The 25712-nt window shown below is 35.0% G+C and overlaps 4 protein-coding genes across 5 annotated transcripts in view; 2 read left to right on the top strand and 2 right to left on the bottom strand.

The window, feature by feature from the left end:
• Window positions 1–10: 10 nt before the first annotated feature.
• On the top strand, window positions 11–3913 carry LOC135690790 (dolichol-phosphate mannosyltransferase subunit 1). Its single transcript, XM_065208449.2, has 9 exons — window positions 11–170; window positions 300–399; window positions 1103–1136; window positions 1510–1586; window positions 1935–1960; window positions 2095–2190; window positions 2568–2636; window positions 2811–2925; window positions 3696–3913. The coding sequence occupies exons 1-9, from the start codon at window positions 73–75 to the stop codon at window positions 3798–3800; spliced, it is 720 nt and encodes a 239-aa protein (XP_065064521.1). The 5' UTR covers window positions 11–72; the 3' UTR covers window positions 3801–3913.
• Window positions 3914–4527: 614 nt separating this feature from the next.
• On the bottom strand, window positions 4528–12090 carry LOC135690791 (ubiquitin-conjugating enzyme E2 variant 2). The gene is made up of 5 exons (XM_065208450.2): window positions 11985–12090; window positions 7441–7580; window positions 6924–7046; window positions 5832–5911; window positions 4528–5065 (listed from the first exon to the last, which is right to left on the bottom strand). The coding sequence occupies exons 1-5, from the start codon at window positions 11998–12000 to the stop codon at window positions 5005–5007; spliced, it is 420 nt and encodes a 139-aa protein (XP_065064522.1). The 5' UTR covers window positions 12001–12090; the 3' UTR covers window positions 4528–5004.
• A 4357-nt stretch (window positions 12091–16447) lies between these two features.
• Window positions 16448–20988, top strand: LOC135690629 (large ribosomal subunit protein eL14-like). The gene is made up of 4 exons (XM_065208232.2): window positions 16448–16577; window positions 18009–18110; window positions 19546–19794; window positions 20889–20988. The coding sequence occupies exons 1-4, from the start codon at window positions 16575–16577 to the stop codon at window positions 20946–20948; spliced, it is 414 nt and encodes a 137-aa protein (XP_065064304.2). The 5' UTR covers window positions 16448–16574; the 3' UTR covers window positions 20949–20988.
• An 82-nt stretch (window positions 20989–21070) lies between these two features.
• The window catches only part of LOC135690627 (RNA cytosine-C(5)-methyltransferase NSUN2), a 14552-nt gene continuing 9910 nt past the window's right edge, over window positions 21071–25712 (bottom strand). Inside the window, exons 14-20 of one of the 2 annotated variants that reach the window (XM_065208228.2) lie at window positions 25412–25629; window positions 24603–24738; window positions 24004–24090; window positions 23297–23435; window positions 22701–22752; window positions 22265–22407; window positions 21071–21334 (exon numbers count right to left, since the gene is read on the bottom strand). In XM_065208228.2, coding sequence (XP_065064300.2) covers window positions 21234–21334; window positions 22265–22407; window positions 22701–22752; window positions 23297–23435; window positions 24004–24090; window positions 24603–24738; window positions 25412–25629 — 876 coding nt within the window. In that variant the 3' untranslated portion in view covers window positions 21071–21233. The remainder of the gene's footprint in view (window positions 21335–22264; window positions 22408–22700; window positions 22753–23296; window positions 23436–24003; window positions 24091–24602; window positions 24739–25411; window positions 25630–25712) is intronic. The other variant, XM_065208229.2, reaches the window with a different exon arrangement.

Raw genomic sequence — 25712 nt, 5'->3', positions numbered from 1 at the left:
CCACTTCAATGATCACAAACTTTTACTTCCACGTCGAATACTTTTTGTGAATGCAGCAAAAGGGGTGGAATAATGTCTGACAAAAAATTCACTGTCCTTTTACCAACATACAACGAGAAAGAAAATCTGCCCTTAATAACTTGGCTTCTGGTTAAAACATTTACGGAACAGTATGTATTCTTCCTTCAAAATCAATTTTTACTTAACTTTCCAATGTGACCAAATCAAATCATTTATATATATATAACTAGATAGACTTATTACTTATTGATTAGTGAAGAAATGTTCAAATTTTGCAGCAAAATCGATTACGAAGTTATTATCATTGATGACGGAAGTCCTGACGGAACACAAGATGTGGCTAAACAATTGCAAAAGATCTACGGAGAAGACAGAATCGTAAGATTTCTTCGTATACTATTCAACTGGATTTGGTGTTTCAGCTTGGATCGATTTAATATCAAGCTTGGTGCTCCGACTTTTTGGTTTTCGAAAAAAAATAATAATAAAACAACTACAGGCCTGCCAACCTAAAATTTTCAAAAACCTGGAGAGTGGAAATTTTAAATTTTTTCTCAAAAATAAGGGAGATTTGGCCAAAAACAGGGAGATCCCCAGGAAAATGTTGAATCAAGATAAAATAATGAAACTGTTATTAGATTATTAGGTTAAATTTATGAACAACATACCTGTAAAAAGTCATGCTGGGCAATCAGTTAATGACAAAAAATATAATAGGAAACTTCTTCATAATGGTTTTTTCAAGTTTTTCATTAATTTGTAAACATTAACAAAAATTTTGTCATGAAAAACGCAATTGCAACCATTTTTGTTATAAGAATAGGATTGTCATACCTATGCTGAAAGACATGGAAGAAACATGGAGAAAATCTTAAAAAAATGGGAGACCGGGAGAAAGCAATAAAAACCTTGGGTCTCCTGGCATAACTGGGAGGGTTGACTGGTCTGCAACTCTCCCGGTTATGCAGGGAGACCCAATGTCCTGTAGACATGTTGTGTGGAAATACACTTTTCCAGAACATTACTTTGAATTGAGTTGCTGTGTTTCATTGTTTATCTATTGATATTACCCCATGTATAGGTCTTGAAACCACGGGAAAAGAAACTTGGATTAGGTTTGTATTTTCCTGTTTTATTTTTTTACCTGTTTTGTTTCCCTGTTAAGTGATGAGATGCATTTGTTTTTTAACTGGAATCCTAGGCAGTTTTTACTACTGACTCAAAAATTTTTGAACTCATCGAAATAATGATACTTTGACTAATGAATAAGTGCAATGGCATTGAACCAATGCTTGTATGTATGTAAATAGCATTTAGTTTAAGGATAATGCTTGACAAAATTAATCTATTGCGACTGAAATTAAAAAACACCCATTTTTCAGTTCTAAGGGGCTTAAAAGATTTGGTATCATTCAGTTAAAGAGTTTTGTCATTTTTTATGCTTGATACTTCTTAAAACCAGCATCAAATGAATTAATTACTTGACAGGTACTGCTTACATTCATGGAATGAAATTTGCAACTGGAGATTTTATCATCATAATGGATGCTGACTTATCACATCATGTATGTACAGTTCACAGTTGTTTTTAAGGAATCTTTTACATTTGAAGAACTAATGTTGATTTAATCTATATAGCAGTAAATTTATTTAAAATTATAGGAGTTGTGGGTAGAAAGCAGAAGAATTCACTGAAAAAGGCAAGGAATTACCTTCATTAATCAAGTTATTTTACCAACCCTACTAAAGATTTTCTCAACCAACTGGAGATCTTACTAACCAACATATGAAAATACTTGGGGGTTTTTCACACAATCCATCAGATAGGTCCTGGATCTTATTGTTTTATGACAATCTGTAAAAATTAGAATTTTGTTTGAATGAAAGTTAATTGTATGCTTGTTGCTTTTCAGCCAAAATTCATTCCAGAATTTATCAAGTAAGTTGATATTTATTTTTGCTGCATTTTCTTGATTTTTATAGAAATTAAATTAACTTTTTTTTTAAATATGAGGTCGGTATCTCTTTATGAAATTATTATTTATCATACCAGTCTTTGTTCTCATTATCCAGGAAGCAAAAAGAAAGCAACTTTGATGTCATATCAGGGACTAGATATATTGGGAATGGTGGAGTGTACGGATGGGACCTTAAAAGAAAGCTAATTAGGTACTTCCTTTAATATGATATGCATTCAATTGTGTCCAATGGAGGTCAAAAATTTCAGTTCATGGATTTTGAGAATGAACTTATTTGACTTATTTCCTCTATCAAAATTAGCTATAAAAACTTTCTTCATATATAGGAAGATTAAATGTGTACTACTGCAGTATTTTGTGGAAATATTGTAGGGTTACTATGATTTTCATGTCTAGGCTAATCCAGTTCTTGTTTTAATATTGAATAGCTTTAGATTTTCATAACTTGTTAATCACAGTCATCCCTTTCTCTTACCATCAACAAGGCCGCTGGCTTGTGAATTTGATTCTTTCAAAGTCAGGGTCTTCAAAAAGTAATAAGAAGAATTGTTTTGTATCTCAATTTAGCCGAACTGCAAATTATATAACTCAAATACTGTTACGACCTGGTGCCTCAGATCTAACTGGAAGTTTCAGGTATGTTATCTGTTACAATACCCTTTGAAGTTCAAACATTTTTTTGTTCTTTGGCAAAGTATTCTAGTTGATAAATCATTTGAAAATTACATTGTAAACAAATTGATGACTAAAATCAATATTCAAATCATTATTGACTCTGCTTTGTAAAAATTGGTATTTATGTTCTTGCAGATTGTACAAAAAAGATGTTTTAGAAAAACTGGTCAAATCTTGTGTTTCAAAAGGTTATGTCTTTCAAATGGAAATGATAATAAGAGCAAGACAATTTGGTTATTCCATTGGAGAGGTTTGAAAGTTTTTGTCGCAAATCTTCTATTATGAAATACAGAAAACCATGCTCAGGTTGAGATTGTTAATACTACCATACCATCTTGCTCTTTATAATGCCTCACTGTCCTGGATGCTCTAACTACCTTCCAAACATAACCCTCTTCCAGCTATGAGGTTTTTGAGAAGAGTATTTTAAAAATTGTAATACAGCTGTGCTAAACAAATATTATTAATTTTTTTTATGATGAAAGCATGCATAATAAAAGTTTATTACCTATTGTTGGGTATCATGTACCTTTTTCTACAACCCAGGACATAGCAAGCATATTATATAATGTGGTAGGGCATGACTTTTGGAATTGCACCTATCATGGTCACAAGTCACAAAGAATATCTGAACAAAGGACAGTGACAAGTAAAAATTCAACCTGAAATTGGCATTTACTGCTCCTGGGAAAACACTTGTAAAACCTGGGGGGATAGTGCCCTTTGTATGCCCAATTTTTCCCTACATCATTAGCCAAACATCTTAGAGTACAGAGCAATCAGAAAGGAGGGGACTGGGGCAGTTTCCCAATATATGTTCTATATCTGAAATCAAGGTTTCAATATCCCCAAGAAAGCCTCCTATTTCTTTTTACCTCTCTGGAGTCTTAATGGAAAATAGATTCATTACTCTACTTGCAACCCTTCAATAAAAATGTTGTTTTGCTGGCCCTTCTGCTATATGTTAACTCATTCATGCTGCAATTAAAATGATGCTTAAATTTCAAACTTCTTTTCTAGGTACCAATTTCATTTGTTGACAGAGTATATGGTGATTCAAAGCTAGGTGGAAAGGAGATAGTTGGCTTTGCAAAGGGACTATTGACTCTCTTTGCGACAACATAACTTTTCGAAAAGATTGTTTTAAACAACATTAAGTGGGAGATCAATTGAATTTTATCTAAGAATAGAAGTAGATTATTGAATAAGTGTTATGATGCAACCATTGTCTAGATGGATTGGTCAGAATTTATTCTCAGATTATCTGCACCTTTGATACCAAATTGTACTTAAGCAAAAAAATTATAGGAGCAGAAGAAGAAATACAAAAACCAATTTCAATATTCCTTTTCATATTGTTCATTGTAAACTCTCATATTTTCCTTGCAATCAAATTATCCAGCAATAATTGAAATTTTATTGGCCCCAATGAATATATGTGCAATTTTTAGCATATAAATATGTTATTATGTTGAAGGTGTTATTATTTGTGACCAAAAGCGCGTAAAATTAATTGACAAGCTTTTAGAAAAATAATTGGAATCACTGTTCTTATTAAAACACCTCTACTATCGAATACCTCATAAAAAGTTGTTTGGCTTGATTTAAGATTCCATGCTTCATAATATCAGTCTTGAAACTTTGCTACAAGCAAGGCACTCTTGAAAGCATGTGACTATCAAAGTTTTATTAAAACTTAAACATGTCTTGCTTAAAAGGAACACAAGGAAGGGAGCAAATCTCAACAGAACAGTCATGTTTTGAAATACCATATGTTGCATAAATAAAGAGCCTTTTCAATTTAATGCTGTTTGGTAGTCTCTGAGAAGTATAAATATGAAACAACACATAGTGAAAACAAACAGAAATGGTTACAAATCTTCTTTAAGGTATACTATAGTGCACAAATACAGGCATAAAAGTCAAAGAAAGTGTTTTAATTTCTTAATAGCCTGTGTGTGGCAAGCTTAATAAACAAGTAACAAAATGTCTGACTAAAATCTGCTGCATTTTCATAATATTGTCAGGCATATGAGCATAACTGTTACCTTTCATACCAGGGTAATTCCTCAAGTTTCTCTGCTCTTAAATGCTATATATACCATCGACTTTTAATAATAGATTGTGAATAAGAATGATTCTTTTAAAGTTCATGCAGAATATTCCGAACCTTCAGAAGAAAATAGTAAGCTGCTATACTTATTTTGACCTTGAATAATGAAGCATCATTGCAACATACAAAATACTACAGTATGTCTAAGAATTATTTTTATTTTACACCAAAACACTTTAGTCACTTTGAGTATGGATATAACAAGCTTTGCCCAGCTCAATAAACTGATGACTCTGGCGGCTGTGGTAATTTCATGTTTTCCTTTGATGTCATCAGCCTAGAAAATGTTAATAAAATATTTACTCAAAATAAGCTTAGCTTAGGGAAAACATAAGGTCAGTCAATTTAAGAAAAAGCTAGTCAAAATGTTGATGAAACAAAGTTTCATGGAATACACAGATGACTCAAGCAAGTTTCTTTTTATCATTATAAATCAGTCAGTGCTTTACCTAAAAGCATAAAATTGAATTAAAGATTTTAGTCTGATTGTTCCTAATATAAATTGATGGCAGAAAACAATTTACAACAGAGGGGTGTCACAAAAAACCCTTAAACACAAAAATTATAAAAAGCCAAAACTTGAATACTTGGATAGACCAGACAATAGTCTGACAAATGTGATCTCTAAATTACTACATATGCAAGACTGCAATGAAGCACCACAATCCAAAAATTTGACACTGAAAGTATCAAGCACCAACAATTTAAAAGCAAGCAAGCTCTTTTCCTGAAGAAATTTCTACAAGGGCAATGAACTGACTGCTAGGATGACCATACAAGGGTGATCAACCGCCCAACAATATTTGTTAAACAGAAAGTCCTCCAGGGCCTGAGGGAAGGGGGGGGGGCTGGGCTATCAGCTGCTAGGTAGCATCAACAAAACACTAAGTAGAAACCAAGCTGGATATTCAAATAGCTGAAAGCTGACCAAGGAGAATATTCAATAAGGAAGATAGCGAGCCGTTCCAGCATCCTTACTTGAAAACAAATTGTTGAAAACAATGAGTGAGTTTAAATGAAACATGATAAAAAAGGTAACTAACCTCTTTATTTCAGTAAGAACCAGTTTTATGGTATAATTACGATGCCATTTGTTTAAAAATGGAAAAACTCTTTTATCAAGCTGAAAATCAAAGAGACAATTAAAATCACCAAAATTGCAATTTTAAAGAATAAAAGGCTGTGTTTTGCTGAAGATACTAATAATTAAAATGGTCTCAAAAAGCAAAGACTTTGTCTGCAAAATCATAAAAAATATAAAGTTTGAGGATATATCCAGCTGTGGAACAAAAAGGCTAAACAGAAACACCAGGCTCTCGATGCTTAATCGAAAATATAGCCACTTGAGTCCACATGTAAAAACTACTAGCTGGAGCTACGACTGGGTTCTGCCAATTATATATAACACTTTTGCCATTTTAGGTCTGGGCACGATTTGTTTTCTATAAAGGTTAATTCATGACATAATCATGTTTTGGAAGCTGTTTTACATCTTCTAGGCTGAAAGGCTGTTCTTTCAGGAGAGTTTTACTTCTTTTGTTGTGAGGAAAATGATGGATTACTCTATCCTTAAATTTTTGGTTGCTCATCCTGAGTAGCTTGGGTAGTAGGAAGGCAACATTGTTGGAGTGTATAACAAAGCATCTTCTGGATACCTGTTCTCCTGGATACCTGGAAACTTGCAAGTTGTCTGGAAGTGTTTCCCTTTTTTAAAGCCATTTTTAATTCTGTTTTGTCAAAAATATTTTTTCCAGTAACAGCATTCATCGCTTCATTGCATAAAGCACAATTTTATATTTAATAAACCTCCTTGATTAAGTAATATGAATGTGTTGAATAAATGTTGCGAAGAGCAGAAATATTCCTGTGCTATCCTGAACTTCAATGATTTTCACCAATAGGCTCAATACCTCAGATTATAAAAAACACTTTTAGTGTGAGGCTTGACAAAAAGAGAGCTTTTCTTTGCTTTTTTTGTAAAAGAGAAATATGTCTACATTGTGATTTGTGTAGAAAAGGACTGTGCCAACTTGGTAGCATGGGACGATAACATATATTTAGACCTTGGTTTATGTTAAATACCATAAGTTAAAACAATTAAAATAGTTCATAAGCATTGTAAAAAAAGCCATTACCTGACCCATTGGTGTTACACCAACCATGTTTATCCGTGTTGTAAATGAAACTGTTGGTGGTTCTTCTGGATATTTTGAATTGCATTCTAATTTCAGAGTGTATATCCTACTTTCAAATGCAGTCTATCAAGCAAAGAAACAACAATTAACAAAAAAAATTAAAACAATTACTTGTTGCAGAAAAATGTTTTAAAGAAGAACTGAGTGAAAATTCAATTAACCTTTCAATCTATTTGATCTATATAGTGGCTGCCAATGAGCCATCCCATAAACTTGATGAATCCATCTGCATCATTTTGTTTTCATTCCCATAAAAGTGGTCATTGGTAAAACTGTCATTAGTAGGCATGCTGTTATAAAAAAACAGGTCTGCATATCTGTCTCCTGCACCTTTTTTCACATATCTGTCTGCATATCTGTCTCATTTTCACATCTGTTACTAAATATTCAATTGTAAAAAATCTTTTGTGTAAGTAGACAAAAAATAGGATCTTTGTTAGATGTATCAACATCATACCCTCGGGGGTCCAATGATTGTCCCTGTCCACCGTGACATTGACATATCATCATCATCCAGTAGACCCCAACTTATAGTCCCATCACCACCTCCTTTCTGCCCGTCTTCTAGCTCTTCTAACAAGCGGAAATTTCGTGGGACTAAATATTAAATAAACAATACATTAATATCTGATCTAAAATCTTGGACACAAAGGCACTGCATTTGACATCCTGTACAAAACAAGGATGCATGTAACTTCAAAAAAACCATAAAATGATAACTTGTTCATCATAAATTTCAGATTAAGTTTCCTGCTGAAAATATTCCATTCAATTCTAATCAAGCCCACATTAAACAAAATGAACAGTCTCCCTAATATTCTTCATCACCTCCTCTCCGCATTGAGGTTCCCTTTGCATGCACAGCTCATTACATTCTGACAAGAGATGTATTTCTATTGGCTATTCCAACTTGTTTGGAAAAAACCAATGAGCTATGCACGCACAGCGACCGCAATGCTACAAGGAGGCTCAAAGAACTCAAATTGAAGTTTGCCGAGTCTCCAATTAGGATTTCCAGTTAAATGAGAAAAAAATGAAATTCATCTCACAGTATGTACCCTTATCCACTAGTTCTGTTATTTGCAATTCGTAGCTATCACGAGAAAACACCACAGGACTTAACATTGACTAGTAACGATTAACTTAAAAAGAATTGTGGTTCCTTTCAAGTAAAATGTGGGGTTAAGCAAGGTTACAGGAACTGTTTCAAGATAAAAGCCTTAAAATCCAGTTAAGCTTTGTGGATAATTTTGTAAAACTTTGTAGATAATTGCATTTTTTTGATTGGCAGGAATAGAATCCCTTTGAATGGATGAAAACATGACCCTAGTAAGGCCCCTCAGTTGAAAAAAATTAGTTCAACCTTTTTTATCTACCTACCATATTTTTATGAAAAATTGCCAATTCAAGGTACTTTTCACAACCAAACTTTTCACCCCTGGGAAATAAGCAAACTTTTCCCCAAACAGGGTTGGAGTGACATTTTCTAGGTAGTCATTATCCAGGGTATAATTTAACCAATTTAGTTTTGGAGAAAATTACTAAGTCGCCTGTAAACTTGGTTTCTAGTAAAAAAAATTTTTTTTCAGACTAAAAGGAATTCTAATGAATATATTTCCCAGCAAATGCTGGTCAAAAAAGACAAAAGTACCATTGACACACAACTTTCCAAACACTTTCATAAACAATCTTTCGGTGGTACAAAACTTGAAAATGGCTTTGAAAAAAGCAAACATTTAGTAAACTAAAGCTTTTCGCCTGACACTCTTCAGAGTTTAAAAGGTCAGAACATAGACCAAAAACTCTACACTAGGAAATATATATACCCAGTTGTGGATCAAAATAGGCCAATCAGAATTCTCACTAGGCAAGGGGCACTGATTGGTCAACCTCAACAGTCATGTGCTTGTGTTTCTGATTGGCCTATTTTGATCCACAACTGGGTATATATATATTTCCTAGCCTAGAGTTTTCGGTCTATGTTCAGATGTTTTAAACTCTGAAGAGTGTCAGACGAAAAGCTTTAGTTTACTAAATGTTTGCTTTTTTCAAAGCCATTTTCATAAACAATTTTTGAAAAAGCCATTTTCATTCCTACGTGTGGATGACTCTAAAACATATCATGCTAGCACCATAGCCTCCTTTGATTTCAACATGAAAAATCCAATTTCCATATAAACAACACTGGCCAATGTGGAAATGCATTTGATAAGCCAGATGACCAACCATTACCAGAAGACACAAGCAAGCCCATCCCATTTGCATGCAAATAGCTTTTCAACAGCAAAAAACCATCCAAGTAAACATTCCATTCAGTTGAACAACTGCCTGTGCTAATGACATTATTTCTTGTTATATTTCAAATGTTTTAAAGAATATTTTTTCCAGTTTGCTCTACATAGTTTAACTGGATTCCTTAAAAAATTTGAAAGTCCAAGAGAAGATAGTCTTGAGTATATGAAAACGATGGAAGGTTGTTCAAACCACAAGGTTGTGTTATGTTTAATCAAACTTTAATCAAACTTGATGTTTATTTATATGATGTCTAGCAAAAAAGGCAACAGAGCTGAGTATTCCATTCTCCTTGTTTCATAGGGAAAAAGATCTGTGACAGGCAACCAAAAAGCAGAGGAAAATAGAAAAATATGTATCATTGTATCATGATGCGAAACATAAAAAACATATTGGCATTCAATGATTGTGCAACTTCTCTGAGCATCAGGTAAGTGAACACCCCTTATCATCCTTGTGTTGAAAATGAAATTCCTTTGGTACAATGTAGAAACTGTAAAAAATTTAACAATGAAAATATTTCTTGATAAAACATAATTGATTATATTTGCTGCAACTTTATTTGATTCTCTTCTTTGAACAATTTGCAGGTACCCTTCGCATTTTCGACAGCGAGTTTATTTTGTGATAGAATGATTTTGGTTTGCTTTATTCAACTAGACTTTGCAAAACCTTGATCTTTACCAAGATAAATGAAGATCAGGGATTTTTCAACATGAAAGTACAAAGAATACTTGAACAGGTCAACACGCGCTGCCAAAAACTTGCATGATTAGAGTGGGTCGCGCAAATCAAATTTATTTTTTAACACAAAGCAATAAAGTTGTTTCTATTGAATTATTTAACGTGACAAAACTTTTAACAAATGAACTGAATGCTACACATTGTATTGTTATGTTCATGTTTCCTTCACAAGTAATCGTGAAGGGTACTGTGCGACATAGAGAGGTTTCAATGACTTTAGAAACGTGAAGAAGTTTCAATTCTGTTCAGCAAAGTTACAGGAAAAAACAGACAGAAATAGCTTTAGCAAATAAAACAAAAAGGAGGCCCTGTAACTAACAAATGGCATAGGGGCAATTAATAATCTGTCTGTTGGAGATCAGGCCCTGTTCCTATTAATCCGCTTTCGTGGGAAAAAGAAACTAAATGAATCGTTTTTGATTTTGGGTTCCCATTGGTACATTCAAAAACAGAGACATTTGATAATGATGTTTAAAGTTATCAACTGAAAACAGCGTTGTTTGAAAATGAATCATTTTAATGGGAACAGTCAAAACGAAGTCACTGGAGAACGGAGTCATTTAAAAATGAATTGTTTGAATGGGAGAATCGAGAAGGGAGTCAATTAAAAACGAATTCGTTTATCTTTAGTTTCAAGATGAGCTCGTACAAAAATATGAAAAAGGACAAAACAGTTATGGGAAAACCTTCATTTTTGTTTGCGGTGTGGTCTGAGGCAAATATTTATTATTATTATTATTATTATCAACTCTTTATTTACAATGTTGGCACAAAAAAGGTATAAAATAGCTATACATGTATGAGATAAAATATTTACAAGCATAGCTAATAAAAGCCAACTATTTATAAAAGCCAGCAATGGGAACTGCTCAAGAATAATGGAAACTTGAAACAAGGATTCGATGTCAAACTTCCGTTTCTAAAAAGAGTTTCTCAAGTGGATTGACCTATCAGCATCTGGTAATCGCGCTCTTCAAGTGAAATATTTATCACTGGGCACGTGACTAATCGCTCTCAAAGATAACCTTGAGATCTCATCAAAAACTACCATGAAACCTAGACTAGCCTGCTGCAAATGCTTGGTATGATAATCTTGAGAAAGGCTTTGATTTAACTGTATTGTATTATAAACAATTTCTAAAAAAGCAGTTGGTACCACAAAAGTCTGGCAACTTTTCAGGGTATAAATCATAAATACATTTTAATTAAGGGTTTTTTGTTGTTGGAAATTTCTGATAGTTGGATTTTTTCATGTCATGCTCTTACATAATATCTCAAATGCTGGGTATCAAATGTTCTAACTAATTGTTTGATTTTTCTTATTGTTCTTTCCACTTTTCTTCAACTCCTGAATGCTTGTGTTATATTAAATGGTGCCATCTCGGAGAATCTTACTTGGATATGCCGATCCTTGTAGAGTAAATACTGCCCATGCGCTTACAACTTTGTGTACAGTCTTGGTTAGACAATAATAAAAAATCCAAGACAATTGTAGAAATTATATCAACAAATTTGTAAGCCTCTTGATATTGATAAAAATAAGATAAAAATCAAATGCAAGTTTTTAGGCTTGAAACGAAGATTATTTTGTCAAATCGGATGGCTGGACGAAAACAAACATTCGTTTTCTAGCTACTTCATTTAAAGATGAGATGCATTATATAAATCCCTAGTTACCGATTTCCAAAGTGGGTGCGCTGGCCAAAAAACGCCATAACCATTTAGATACTAAGCAATGAGCATTTTTTTAATGTCCAGCATTCACCTTTTTTCTCTATGAATCTATCATCTAGGTATTACATTTAAGAACATTGGGCCTGAGCGTCATGCTACTGCCATAAAAAACCCACAAGAATACAAACTAGAGTCAGCTAGTTTCACATGATATTCTGCACAAAAACTACACATAATCAAATAACTAAATCATCTACAAAGTTTTTAAAACACCTATCCCTGGGCACTCACCAACGACTGCAGACATCCTACTCTCATGAGTTCGCGATGATACCGAAGAAGAATTTCAACAAGGATGTTCCCATCTCAATTCAACTCAATCTCAGTTGGTGCATGCTACTCAGAAGGCGTCCTCCGGCCACATGGGTGCGCGGGCCTGCAATCTGAATTCTACTGAAAACAAGCAAAAGGCAAAGATACATACAGGGGTGCTCGGGGGGCTTGGGGGGGCACAGCTATTTGTTTGAATTTAGAGAGATTTTGGAGGGCTTAGCATCCTTGTAACGTATGAGCACAAGTTAGGCTGGACCAATTCTGCATTGTAAATTTCCCAGAATAAGCAACTTCCCATTAGCCTTTTGAGTGGGTGAAAAGTTAAAATTATTTCATCTGCACAGCAGACACCGCACAGTCTTAGATTGGGAGGGCTGAAAAGTGTTTACCCTAAAAATTTTTGATGCCACGCCCTTTAGAACGCTAGACAACACCAATTATAGAAAATACTCACTTATTTCCATAATTTGTTATTTTTAAACAGTCTGATTCAGAGAAGATATCAATTACTATAAAAAGATATAATTAGCTTGAAGATAAATAAACACCAAGCTAATCAAGTAAGAAAATACAACATACCATTAAGCAAGACGAAGCACCAAGAAAATGGACAAGGAAAGGGTTCCCAGTCAAGAAGAACTGCTACTACTTAGGATCCGTTAGAGTAAACTTCTCAGTATTTCTTTAGATTGAACTTTCCACAAAATTGCAAAAAAGTGAGTAGGGGCTATAGCCCTTGCTAGCCCAATGGCTGCACGGTGCCTGATACACAACAGAGAATTTGAACACAAATGCAAGGATTTTTATTGTAGTTGTGGGAATGGCTTCTAGAAGATGCCTGCAGCACAGTCCCCTTCTAACTTTTTAGGACGGCAAGGCAGTCCTGCAAATAAACTCGTACAAATGGCATCACTGACTGTACCAGGAACAACACTTTTCCATATGTTTGTTAATAAGAAAGTGTACCATTGTTATAAAAGCGAGTGCACGGTGTTGTACACACAGGAATAACTTTCAGTCCTAAAGCCAAACAGAAAATTTACTCAAACAAGGGGTGCCGTCCTAAAAAATTTAGGAGAGGGCGCTGTGCTGTCGGAATCTTCTAGGTTGTCCTTGTCCTTGTCCTTGTCTTTGTCTTTGTCCTTGTCCCTGTCCCTGTCCCTGTCCCTGTCCTTGTCCTTGTCCTTGTCCTTGTCTTTGTCTTTGTCTTTGTCTTTGTCCTTGTCCTTGGCTTTGTCTTTGTCCTTGTCCTTGTCCTTGTCCTTGTCTTTGTCTTTGTCTTTGTCTTTGTCCTTGTCCTTGTCCTTGTCCTTGTCTTTGTCGTTGTCTTTGTCCCTGTCCTTGTCCTTGTCCTTGCCTTTTTCTTTGTCTTTGTCTTTGTCCTTGTCCTTGTCCTTGTCCTTGTCCTTGTCCTTGTCTTTGTCTTTGTCCTTGTCCTTGCCCTTGTCCTTGTCCTTGTCCTTGTCTTTGTCCTTGTCTTTGCCTTGTCTTTGTCCTTGACTCATCCTCGTCTTCCTCCTCGTCTCAATGCTAATCCTCAACGCTAGTCTTCACCTTTATCTTTGTTGTGTGTTTCGGCTATGCCTTTAGTGACGAAAGTAAACTAGAGGCTAGTAAGGCTGTGTCTCGGCAGTAATGGCACATGCTGCATCACTCAACACGGTCTTCTATGTTACTTCTATATATATTATGGTTTCACCTGCACCATGAATCTTGTCTGTTTTTTAAACACATATTTATAGCTTCTATGTTGTCTTAACAGAAGTTTTTGCTTATAAGCGATAGGTTTGTATATAAAACGGTTATGAAACCACAAAAACCATGTTTCTTGTCATTCTTTTCTATCAGAAATGGAAACAGGTGTTCCTGGGCTCTTTTTTTAACTTTTCTGGATGAAAATTCTTTACCGGTGCAAACTTTATTTTTGAAGTAAATGTCCTCTAGGCTCTAAAAGTGTCAAATAGATGGTGGGGGTTAGGGCTGGCTTCATATCCCATGAAAATTCTTCGTAATTTGCAAAAACGACTTAAAAGCTTGTGCTCATAATTATCCTTCTAAAATTTGTCAACTAACTATCCGCTAACTATCATACAATTTTTTAAGAACCCATACAGACAAGGCCAGCGCATGGTTGGGTGTGGAGAGTGTGAGATCCCCTTGAAAAAATTTATTGCAAAGCCGAGGTGTTTTTGTTTTGCCACGTAGTGGTGTTTCAGTGGCAAATTTCCAGACTTCTTGGCCAATTAAGGATGGCTTGCCAACTTTTTCTACAAATAGGGCGGACAGCCGCATTAAAATTTCAGCAAAATTTACTAATTGATGGACATTCCTTTGATTTTCACAGGCACTACGGGCTAGGGGGCTGGGAGGAGGGCTTTTATCTTTAGCTTTTTGCAAAAAATGATGTTTTCATGTGAGTATTTTGTATATGTTATTCTGTAGAAATATGTCGCCATGTGTCGGCTACAGTTTATGCCAAGCGTCTCCGTTGGGATCTTAAGTTCTCAACCGAAAAAGGTAGTTTTCTGATGTCATTACAAACTCAAAATTGTACTCGTCGGAGAAAAGTCGAGAAAAGTATTTCATAGTGGTAATCATCACTGGCATGGGGTCTTAATTTTTAGAGGAAAGAAACTTAAAACTATGTGCATTTTGGAATACACAAATATACGTGCAGTGCAAATGAATGCTTTCCTATGACCATGCCTGTAGAACATTCGATTCGATGCTGTGATACTTCTTAACAAGTGTTGACAATTTTACGTTTAGTATCTAGTATCTATTTTGTGATTGGAAACAGATGGTCAAAATCTTTTGCTACTTTCAAAATCAAAGTATTTCTGAATAATTGCCAAGAATTAAAATTTTGGTTGTTAGATAAAGAGTGTATGGCAAGTAGCTTACGAAATTTTGTGAAATATGACTACATTTCAGAAGCATATGCATATTTAGAAAATAGACTTACAAATAGCCGAAATTATATCATTCTTTTATTTAGGCCAATTCAATAACGATTAAATATCAAAAATCTGAAATACTTCTAGCAATTTTCTTTTCTTACAAAATTTAAAAATGATTTTGAAAAGGGCAAACATTTTAGAACATATTTAAGATTTTCGTCTGACACTTTTCAAATGTAAAACGTCAAACATAGATCATAACACTACGCTACACAATTTTGTCTTAGCAATTTTGGAGCAACTGAGCTGCTCTATTTTCAGCTCACTTCAGCCAGATCGGTTATGATAGATTGGGATGTAGTATCGCCCCGTCCCCAACACAATTTGCATCTCGAATATCGAGTTTATCTCTGTTCTGTACTTTTCTTGTAAATTCGTCGAAAAATAAATTTTATCAACTTTTAATCAATATAAGTCACACCGAAACCATAAGAGTCGCAGAAAAAAGGCATGCAGTTTTACTGGTGACACAGAAAAAAGGCTTACATCTCAATGCTGGTGACATAGTAGTGACAAAAGAAAAGGGTTGAAAATCCTTACATTTTAGGTGACTTCATTTATTTATTGCCCCTTATAGGTCTGTATAGACCCCTTATGACATGAAATCACGACTGAACGTAAACGCAACGCGTGCGCATTTGCGCATACTCCTAGTCGAGACATTGTGTGCACGCTTTGCCTGATGATCCCATTAAGCGTGAACTTCGGCGTAGTAGCTTAGAGCCGCCTTATTCTATATACTTGTGGAGAAAATGCTGGCCTAAGTCACGCTGACTCGCCAATTATTATGTTCAAGATGTTCATGCAATTAAACGGCTTGAAAGGCCACAATCTTAAACACATCTGGATGATCTGCCTTCGTTGCAGAACCCGTTTCCAACTATAACAATTTTAAACGATGGCAAAAGCTTAACTAGAATTTTCTTTCCTCAAACGCGTGCAACTCTCAAAACTCTTACTTCCTAACTAACTAATCACGTGATCTTACGTTACCGGTAACAAAACAAAACGCCATTTTCTACAATACTAAAGCGTAAATGGAAAATTATATTAATAATACTTTACATGTATCGATAGCATATAAAATGTTTATTCGATTGACTGTTCTTTTGAGATGAAGAAATCAAACGAAGACATAATATTTTACCTTACCTTACACTTATTTTTTAAGTGAATTATAAAACTCCTCATCGCATGTTAATTTTACTAAATTCAATAGAATTTTATCAGTTTTCTGATATATAATTGGAATAATCAGTTTTCTTCAGTAATCTATTCTTGCCAGTGTAGCACAGTGAGAGTTAAATTTTTTTAGGGGAGGGGGGCTTAAGATAGAATTAAAACGTTTGAAAATGTTTCAACTTACTTGTTGCTTAAGGGGGGCATAGCTTTCATGCGCCGAGCCTCTGCTTCCCTGCATCTGCCGGTTTCCTTCTTTTGCTGTCCGGGTATTTGCATAGTGATCCGGCTGCGGTATTTTCATTGTCTACCCACAATGCACCGCTGTGATTATGTGTGCTCCTGCTACATGTGAACTTTCTCTTGAACGATCACTGAAACCAGGCGCCCTAGCAGGACAAAGCTGAAAATGGTTTGTTCCTTTTATGTGATTTTCCTAAGTATCTGCATCGTCAGCCCAACTTAAGTTTTTCCTTAAATGACTCTCTACTCAAAGGGTCCGAAAAACAGCACATTTCTTGCTAAAATAAAGTAAACCGATGTTCGTTTGCTACGTTGATCAAAAAGGGGCCTAGGCAGACCAACAATATTCAACAATAAGTTTGATGAAATTTCCAAATTGAAACTAACTTATACTTTAAAGTCGCATGTCTTATGACAATAAAAGTTGGCAGAATGGAGTTTCCAATTAATTGCAGTTTTGTATCCCTCTAGCCCTTTTTGTTACAATAAACCAACGATAGTCATAACTTTTATTCCTGTTACACAATCCTTTGACCAAGGCCTAGGCAATGTCTCAATTTTTTAAAAATTGGAAGTAAAAAATAAAGGTAAATTTTTAGATGTTACGAGCAAGTATTCAAAACAAACATGCCAGCTGCCTTTAGAAAAGTTTTACTACCTACCGTACCCCTTGAATGTGGAAGGAAACCCAGTTTGGTGAATTTCCTTACCACAAGTTTATGGACCATCTTGCTAAAATTCATGTTACAGGAGGTTGATTGTCTCCATGATTCATGAGTAGAAGACCCTAGAAAGAACATAAATGCTGGCTTGAAATGTCAGTTTTGGTTTGGTGGGAAAAAATAGGTCTCAAAGTACTAAACTACTTATACTAGATTTCTCTTGAATGCTATTTTATATCTAATTTCATAATGCAGATAAAAACAATGGTGGGGACTCATATGCAAGTCTCTGGCAACTAGGGGAATTCCTATTTGGAATTCAAGTCTATTCTTCTTTTTTATTGTATTGTATTGCAACCTAGCATCCAAAGGTAGTTTTAGGGCACTGATCTAATAACCCCCTGCAAAGAGGAAACCCTTAGCTTGAAACTGGTTTGATGATGATTTGATGTTGAAAAGCTGTGCCTAATTGAGCAGTGTCCTGGCCCTCCCTTTCAATGAAGCCACACCTTGTGATTGTTATGCCTTGAATAACAGAGAGCTCACAAATCTCGTCACTTTTGGTGAAAGTTTGGACAAGTCAAGGGAGTAAACCACAGATTCTTGGATCTGTAGTTGGCAAACCTAGCCATTGACCTATCCTCACTCTTAGAAGCCAACTAATTTTTTGACTTGAAATAAGTTTTTTTCTTATGTATGTAAACATTGATATCTTGAAAATATTTCTTTCGGCAGAGCTTGTCAAAGCTCAGTACAGAGTGGTTCTGCTAGGAAACTTTTACACTAATGTCAGTCACTATTGATTTAATTACTAACTCACATAATGGATACTTATTAAGCTATTTCAAGAATAATTGTGTAGAATTTGAATCCAGTTTGATAAAAATTGTATGATATTATTTTCAATGTTTCTAATAAGGCAATTTATTTGTCTGCAGGTTTTCAAAAGATTTGTAGAATCCGGGCGCATTGCTCTTGTAAATACTGGAAGTTACAATGGAAAGCTAGTTGTCATTGTGGATGTTATTGACCACAACAGGGTATGCCATCTCAATTCTATTATTTATATCATTACACTGATTTACTTGGGAACTGTAATGTTTTTGGCATTTTATTGAGAATTTGTTATTTTCTTCCTTCATGAAATACTTTGATAATTTTGGCAAACAGTGGACCTCAATCTTTTTTTCCCTTTTTGTCAAATTCACAAAGTCTGACTTTTATTTTTCCCTGTTAATACTTTAAAGGTATTTGACACTGCCAATGGTTGACCAGTCAAATTTCACACAGGGAATAAAATAGGAACAGTTTTTGCCTTTTTGCAAATCGGCAGAATCCAAGGATGGTACACAGTGATTCAAGAAGGCAGACAAAGTAATATCTTCACTCCACCTTAGGCTACAAATCTATCAATTGTTTCAAAATGATTGATGTCAGTTATCTGGAATCTTCAATAATTTGTCTGAGTTTTACTTTTGAGTTTTAGTTTAGCAGTTTTCGACTCCTTTCATGCACACATGCTCTGATTAATGTAGCGTAGGTTATTTCTGGATTGGCTGTTCTTGTGCATGTCAAATGCCTTTAAAAGCCATGCAAAGTTGTCACATTGTTTTTTAAACCAATTCAATTACAATATATACAAAAATATTGTAACTATACACTAAAAACATTCATTGCTTGCTGATAGCTTGGTGATAAACTGTTCCTATGGCCAAGTCTCTGTGTGTGCCTGTGAACCTGAATGCTACAGTGAAAACCTGTGTATAAGAACCTAAGGATTTAAGAACCTTCTAGCAGAAATTTGCCTTTTTAATACTCCAAAATATAAGAACCTGTTTAGGAAGACAAATTCCCAACAAGTTTTTGTATGTGGTGTTTAACCATTTAGATTATCTGCTTTTTTACCAAAAGCCAAAAAGGTGACAAAAAATTTAATTGTTTAAATAAAACTCAAAATGCACAATGTATGTTAAATTTAAACTGTTATTGTGAAACAGTTACTGCTACTATTTTATATACAGTACTTTATCATCGACCAGTTTTTTGTGTGCTTTTGGCAACATTGGTACACTATCAAATATTAAGAATGAAGAACAGACCAGATACAGTGCTACTTTCTGATAATCAACAACAATATCTATTCTAGAATTTAAGAACCTCATTAAGAATGTAGTTAGCCTAAAATGTCAATAAGTACCCCCAATAAGCTCTTAGACGTGGGTTTTTACTGTATCAAGCATGTCCCACTTTAAGCAAGGCATGCTTAAAGCATAGTTTTCGGGATAAAATTTATTGCCTGATAACTTGAAAGATAACTTGGTATATATACTTATTAAACTTGCAAGTTTAATAAATGAACCGGCGACTATTGGTTTTGGGCTTTGTGCTGTTTTAGAATTCATTTCTAGCTCTAAAAAAATGCTGCTTTGATAGAAACTTTCTTTATTGAGTTGTACAATAATTTATTCTTTTCAGGTTTTGTGTGATAATCCATCAAATAATGTGCCAAGACAGACCATCAACTTGAAGCACCTGAACCTTACGGATTTAAAAATCAGTGTCCCCCATGGAGCAAGGACAGCCTGTGTCAGAAAAGCATTCGACAAAGAGGAGGTCAATGCAAGATGGGAGAAGACAGCCTGGGCTCAGAGGCTGGAACGAAGAGTCAAAAGAGCCTCACTGTCAGATTTTGACAGGTTCAAGGTTAAGGTGGCCAAACAAAGGGTAAGACTTAACTAAGTTCTTTGTTGGTTTGGTCATTTGTGCTTAAAACATATGGTTCACATTCTATGGTCACCAGTGTGTAGGACAGGACAGTTCATCCTAAACAAGTTTTGATATTTAAGTGATGTTTCACTGTTAAGGTATTAGCATTTCATGTAGTTTTTGCTTCTGCTGCTTTGCAAACTTTTTCTGAGATCCTTTTCCATTCTTTGTGGTACTATGCTGTTGATCTTATCTGTTCAAAATCTTCCCTTTTCTTCAGTGTCAGCATTGAGAAGACTCTTTTCATTAATCTTGTTCTTGTGATATCTTTGTTCAAATTCATTATATATTCTGACCAATACTGACCAGTGTTATCGTTGACCAGTTTTTGGTTCGAGAAGCACCATCAGTGAAAAAATCAGTATTCTGGATCTTGCAGTTTTTGAGATATGATAAATTCAAAATTAAATGATTTCTCCATAAAACAGACTTTAATTTAGGTTTACTCACAACAAACATTTAGCATAAAAATTGAGCCAGTCAAGCTTCTTTTTGCCAAAATCCATAACTTTTGTGCTTGTGGTGAACCCAATTTCTGCATGTGGCACTTCCCAGGGGGACTGGATTGCAATCAAAGTATCTCATGGTTGCAGGACAAAAATAATTTGCGTGTCATCCTTTGAGCATAGCTTGCAGGTGCAAATGCCCTTTGAACAGAGGTTGCAAACATTTTTGCTCCATGTTCTGCCATCTACCATTCAGAATATCTTTTGAAATTTGCCGTTCTTTGCATCTTTTATACAAGTTTTAATCAGAAATCCTATTTGGGTGTATTTTCCCTATAAGATGTTTCAGTTGTTGACTATGAAAAACACAATGACCTTTTACTTGAGAATTCCATAATAAGCTTTAAATGTTTGATTGAAATTGGAAAAGAAAAAATATAACTGTCTATTATCATATTCCATAATTTCAAACATATGAAATATATGTATGCTCCACAATGAAAAAGTAGCAAATCTTGTCAAAACTGATAAACAATGGCCTGGTATTTTCTTAGAGTAAGGTACTCTTTTGGTATTGCTTATCCATTTTTTCATTTTCCCCAACAGAAAAACCGCATTCTGAAAACAGCTGTCAAGCAAATGAAGAAGCAGCAGCAGAAGAAGTGAAAAGCAAATCAGTTTTTTGAAAAATAATTGTCAGTGAAAATTGCCTTCTCTCTCTCTTTGTGTTTGTCTTGTGTAAATAAAGGTCTTAGGAAGAAACAGAGATACATATCTCAAAAGGCATATTAATGATAAACATCATATTTGTATTAATTCAAAATGAACTTTCACAGGTTGACTTCTAGCAACCAATATTACCAAACAAAGATGTCGATACTTGGATGACAATATTCAAAGTGCCCTCTTTATTGCTTTACAATGTCAATCTGCTTGTAAATTCTTTCTTCTTCAGTCTTCTTCATTTTCTATTACGTCTTCTTCATTGCCTTCCTCATCTGCTCCATCCCTTATTTCATCTTCCTCCATTGTCTCCTCATCTTCAGGCACTGCTGTGTAGTGATGAAAAGTTAGTGATATAAACAAGAAGTACATACACGTGTGTCTTTTAAAAACATAATGTCAAAAGCCACACAAAGACTTCCGATGTGGCAACAGAAAAAGGTGACTTATTCAAGTGGAAAATGTGACGGAGGGGGGGAGGGGTGGTTAATAATTGTTTATTCCTCTGCAATGAAAAATATACAGTTGAATTCCATTAAGTTGTATCTAGGGTAACTCAGACTCACTGGTCGGACTGATTTCCAACCCTGATTGGCTGATATTCCTTATGCAAGTCTAAAGTCATACTCTAGCTGAGTTGGACAATAGCTAGGTCATACCATTTCCCTTACTTCCCTTGAAGATATGACTTAGTGGGATGTGACTATAATACTGTAAGCACATGATCTTTGAAATCCCCCCAGCCTTGAAAAAGCCATCTGAAACATCAGCCCATCCCTGAAATAACTACCCATGGGAGCTTCAAGAAAATCAATGTGAAAATTGAATAGAAATTCAAACTATATTTAGAACACTGGGAAATATTCATAATTTTAGAACACTGGTAAAGAACCAATTTCAACCGTGACTTCATGCTATAAAGTGGACCCACTATCACTATTCCCCTCTCCATGGCTATTGTATATGGAAAACATGTTCAAATAGATTACATAACTCAAAAACTGGCTATCATTTTCCATATTACAAATTTTCAAAACCCCCAAATCCACAAATAAGCCTCCTGAAAAAACTGCCATGTAGAAACTTTTTTGCGCATAATTTGCTGGGGGCCTATTCGAGGATTTACGTAGGCTGCTAACAAGCCCATCCGGTGCACTTTTACAAGTGGAGATTATTTAAAAATCGCAGGATTATTTTACACCTATGCAAATAGTATAATTCCAAAATAAAACAGCTAGTCTTGTCAATGAAATACTTACTTTTGCTAGTCTTTAATTCAGTATCATCCACGGGCAGTCCAAGAATACGCAGAAGGTGAAGTCGCTCAGTTTTTGCCATCATGCAACGAACAGTCGATTTGCCTCTATGTCCACAAAGCCAAACATCGTTTGACAACTCAAATCTAGGTTGCAAAGAAAGTGTTCTAAGTGGCTCCAGCTTATTTAAACGATAAAACGTAAGATACATGCCCAACATGCAAAACTGCTGGAGCATGAAGAAACGATAAAGCTCAAATAAAGCTCAAATATCTAAGCATGGCAGATGACAGTATGGAAAAGTTAAAACAACCTTGTAAAACCATTAGAATTAGGTACAATTACCAGTTTTTAAAGAAAAGCGGAAAGGACTAAATGTGAGATGTGGCACCGTTTTGCAGAAGAAAGTCACAAGTGGTAATCTTTGAATTTACTTTACCTTTCGGACTGATTTGTAGAAGGGTCCAAATGCCAAAGTACGCATCCAAAATCTGCAAGTTAGACGAAAGTGAGTGCCGTAGCTTGACCTTCAAGACTAGGAGGGAGGGGGGCTGGGGTTGGAGGGTCATCGATAGTAAATTTACCTAGATGAAGAAGAATAATGAAGATGAAGACGAAATATATTTCACCTACCGATAGGCGATTTTACCGACCAACTGAGAATTTTGTAGAGCAAGTGAAGATTTACCCACTAGCTCTTGAATAATGGGGGGGGGGGGGGTGTCACAACCCCTTAAACCCCGCTAGCTACGCCTCTGAAGATAGTTGCTGGATGCAAAGGCACGAATAATTAGTACACGTATGAAAAGGAAATATGAATAGGAATTAACAAAATTCAGCGTCGAAAAAATATCGCATATATAAAAAGTATTGCATGTACAAATTATTAATTAAGGCTTGCCAAAATAGGGGGGGGCAATTTTAATCAAATATGAGATACTGGCAGCCACTACGCTGCCATTTCCATTTACAACTGTTACCTAAATGCGAAAAGAAAACTGAGGTTTTTATATCTTTAATGCAAGGCAAACTTACAATTCTGATCCAGTTGCTTTCTGGTCGATTCGCAAAGCTTTTCTGTTTTTGGTTCCCCTTCAGTAAGTAAAAGTTTTAAGTCTTCATAGCTTATCTCTATCTTCTGTTTGTCGACATATCTGAATGTGGACTGGATGCCCTATAAAAGAATGTATGGTCAACCGTGATGTAACGGAGGCGCCTTGTGCCCTTAGGAAAAATCTGACACGAGACCCCTAACTATGGACTGCAAGAAGTTCACTTCCAAGAGAGTAGAGCAGGACAACACAAAAGCAAGATGTAAAAATGATTACTCGTCTCGTTAACTAGCGGGGAGTTGGATTAAATGTTTCTGTCAAAGAACTTTTAAAGTTTTTGGAAATAAGGTTAACTTTTGCAAAGTCTTGTAACTAAGAGTATGGATATAATTATATTCTTAGGACCCCTTTTGATAGGAAGCCCTTCTTAGCTATCGAACTAAGGTACCTTAACTGCCTATTAGCAGCTCTCTATTTGTGAAGAAAAATGCAAAACATAATAAACATCCTTATTCAATTTGTTCCAACTACGACTGCTGATACGACTAGTTCACGAGTGGTCATATATTGGAAATAACAAAATGCTTATCACGAAAATTAAATGCATTTAACGTAGCAAAATGATTGGTGTATATATAATAGAATTGGAAATAAAGCAACAATTAATTGCGGGGATAAGGAAAAAACTACCTCCTGTGTAAGACGAAAGTTGCAGCCTTGAGTTTCCCCAGTTTTCAAAGTGCATCGGGTGAAAACTTTTAAACCACAATTGATTATCTAAAAAATTAATAATCACGTCAATCAGAAGAAGCTCAAAATGGTAATGTTTAATTTACTTTAAAATTATTCATAGAATCGTTGGACGAAAGACACCAGTTAGTAAAAGTGATTTGACTTCGCATTAAAACAGAATGCCATTTCAGCTTGGCAAAGAGCAGCTTGTTCAGTTTTTTATAAAAACTATAAAAGCGTAAAATGCTGGTTAAAACTTCTTTGGAAGTGGCAACGGCTTTGATCATTTGCATTTTTGTATTTTTAATATCTTCTCCGAATACAATGTTGATGTTGTTGTAAGAACATACATATGATAAGAATCACGCGATTAACAGGCTTCAAAGTCTGGTAATGATACATCATTTTGAACTAAACTAACATTATCTAAAGGAAGAAAGAGGTTGGGTTTTGCATTGAATAAGGCATTTGGTGGTGATTATTATCGATTTACCAGAAGCAAGTTTGATTGGTCCGAAGAGAATCAAAACAACTGTTTGAAAATAAAATAGCCTAACCTTTAAATTATTATAATTGTAGTCAATAATTTCCTTGCATTTTTCTGATACGAAATAAACATGTCTTCTGATGCCTGCTTCTGTTCTTGTTAATGCCTGGCTTTTTGGGAAAGATTGAGGAAAGCCAAAGAAGTTACTGAAAAAAAGAGATCCAAAATGACGCGAATACGAAAACTGGTATGTTGGGACAACGGCTGTTTCACACTCTACCATTAGTCAACAGGTTGTACCTAACCCATTAAAACTGTAACTAAAAGTATTTGCTTCGCAGGTTTGTACAAAGATCTAGTGATTTTTCCTTTTAAAATTCGAAGGTTATAATGAGTGAATAAAAACCTTCTCAAGGGTATAAACCATTGAGTGATAGAAATAATAATGACTTATTTGCTTTATGTTGGCGCATAAATCTAATAGCTCCGCACAAGCTAATTAATTCCATATACAGAAAATATATACCTGAATTACAGAAAATATTAAAAATGTAAGAAAAGTATTAAAAAGATTATAACTTTGCGTGATGACTAAAAGTTTGGCCTAGTTTTATGCTCGAACGTACACGAAGGTATGCCAACAGAAGGGAAGCACTTCTGATTGGCTTTATTTTGACCAATCATCTGTCTCCAAGGGCTGATAAGGTTGAAGGTATGAAGTGTAAACATGAGACCCTTCCTTAGGTCAGTTGCAGATCGCTTGTGCACGAAAACACATTAAATGCAACAATGCGTCTTTTGCAACAAATGCCATCTTGTATGTAATAGCCTCTTCTTGATAAAATTTACTCATAAAAACAACAGTATATAAGATCTTACATGATTTCATTGAGCAAAGGGTCGTCTTCTTTCAAAAACAGAAACGGATCCTCGATAAATCCTTTCCGCTTTACTTTCTTTTTTGGTGGCTCTGCTACTTTTTGATTATCATCTAAATTTGACTCTGCTGAAACTGCATCTACGGAATCACCCTGTTTTGATGCATTGTCCCCCATATCAGACTCTTTGCCATTCTCGTTTTCAGTTTTCTCGGCTTGCTGAATGATTGAAACAAGCATCATTACTGCACTATAACCTAAAAACGGCTTTTTATACAGGAAATGCGATGTTTTTATGTTTA

This window comes from Rhopilema esculentum, chromosome 4 (genome assembly GCF_057945365.1).
Source record: "Rhopilema esculentum isolate cy_ngs chromosome 4, ASM5794536v1, whole genome shotgun sequence".
NCBI classification, from domain to species: Eukaryota; Metazoa; Cnidaria; class Scyphozoa; order Rhizostomeae; family Rhizostomatidae; genus Rhopilema; species Rhopilema esculentum.
The sequence above is the reverse complement of the archived record's forward strand: the minus strand, read 5'-3'. Positions and strand labels throughout refer to the sequence as shown.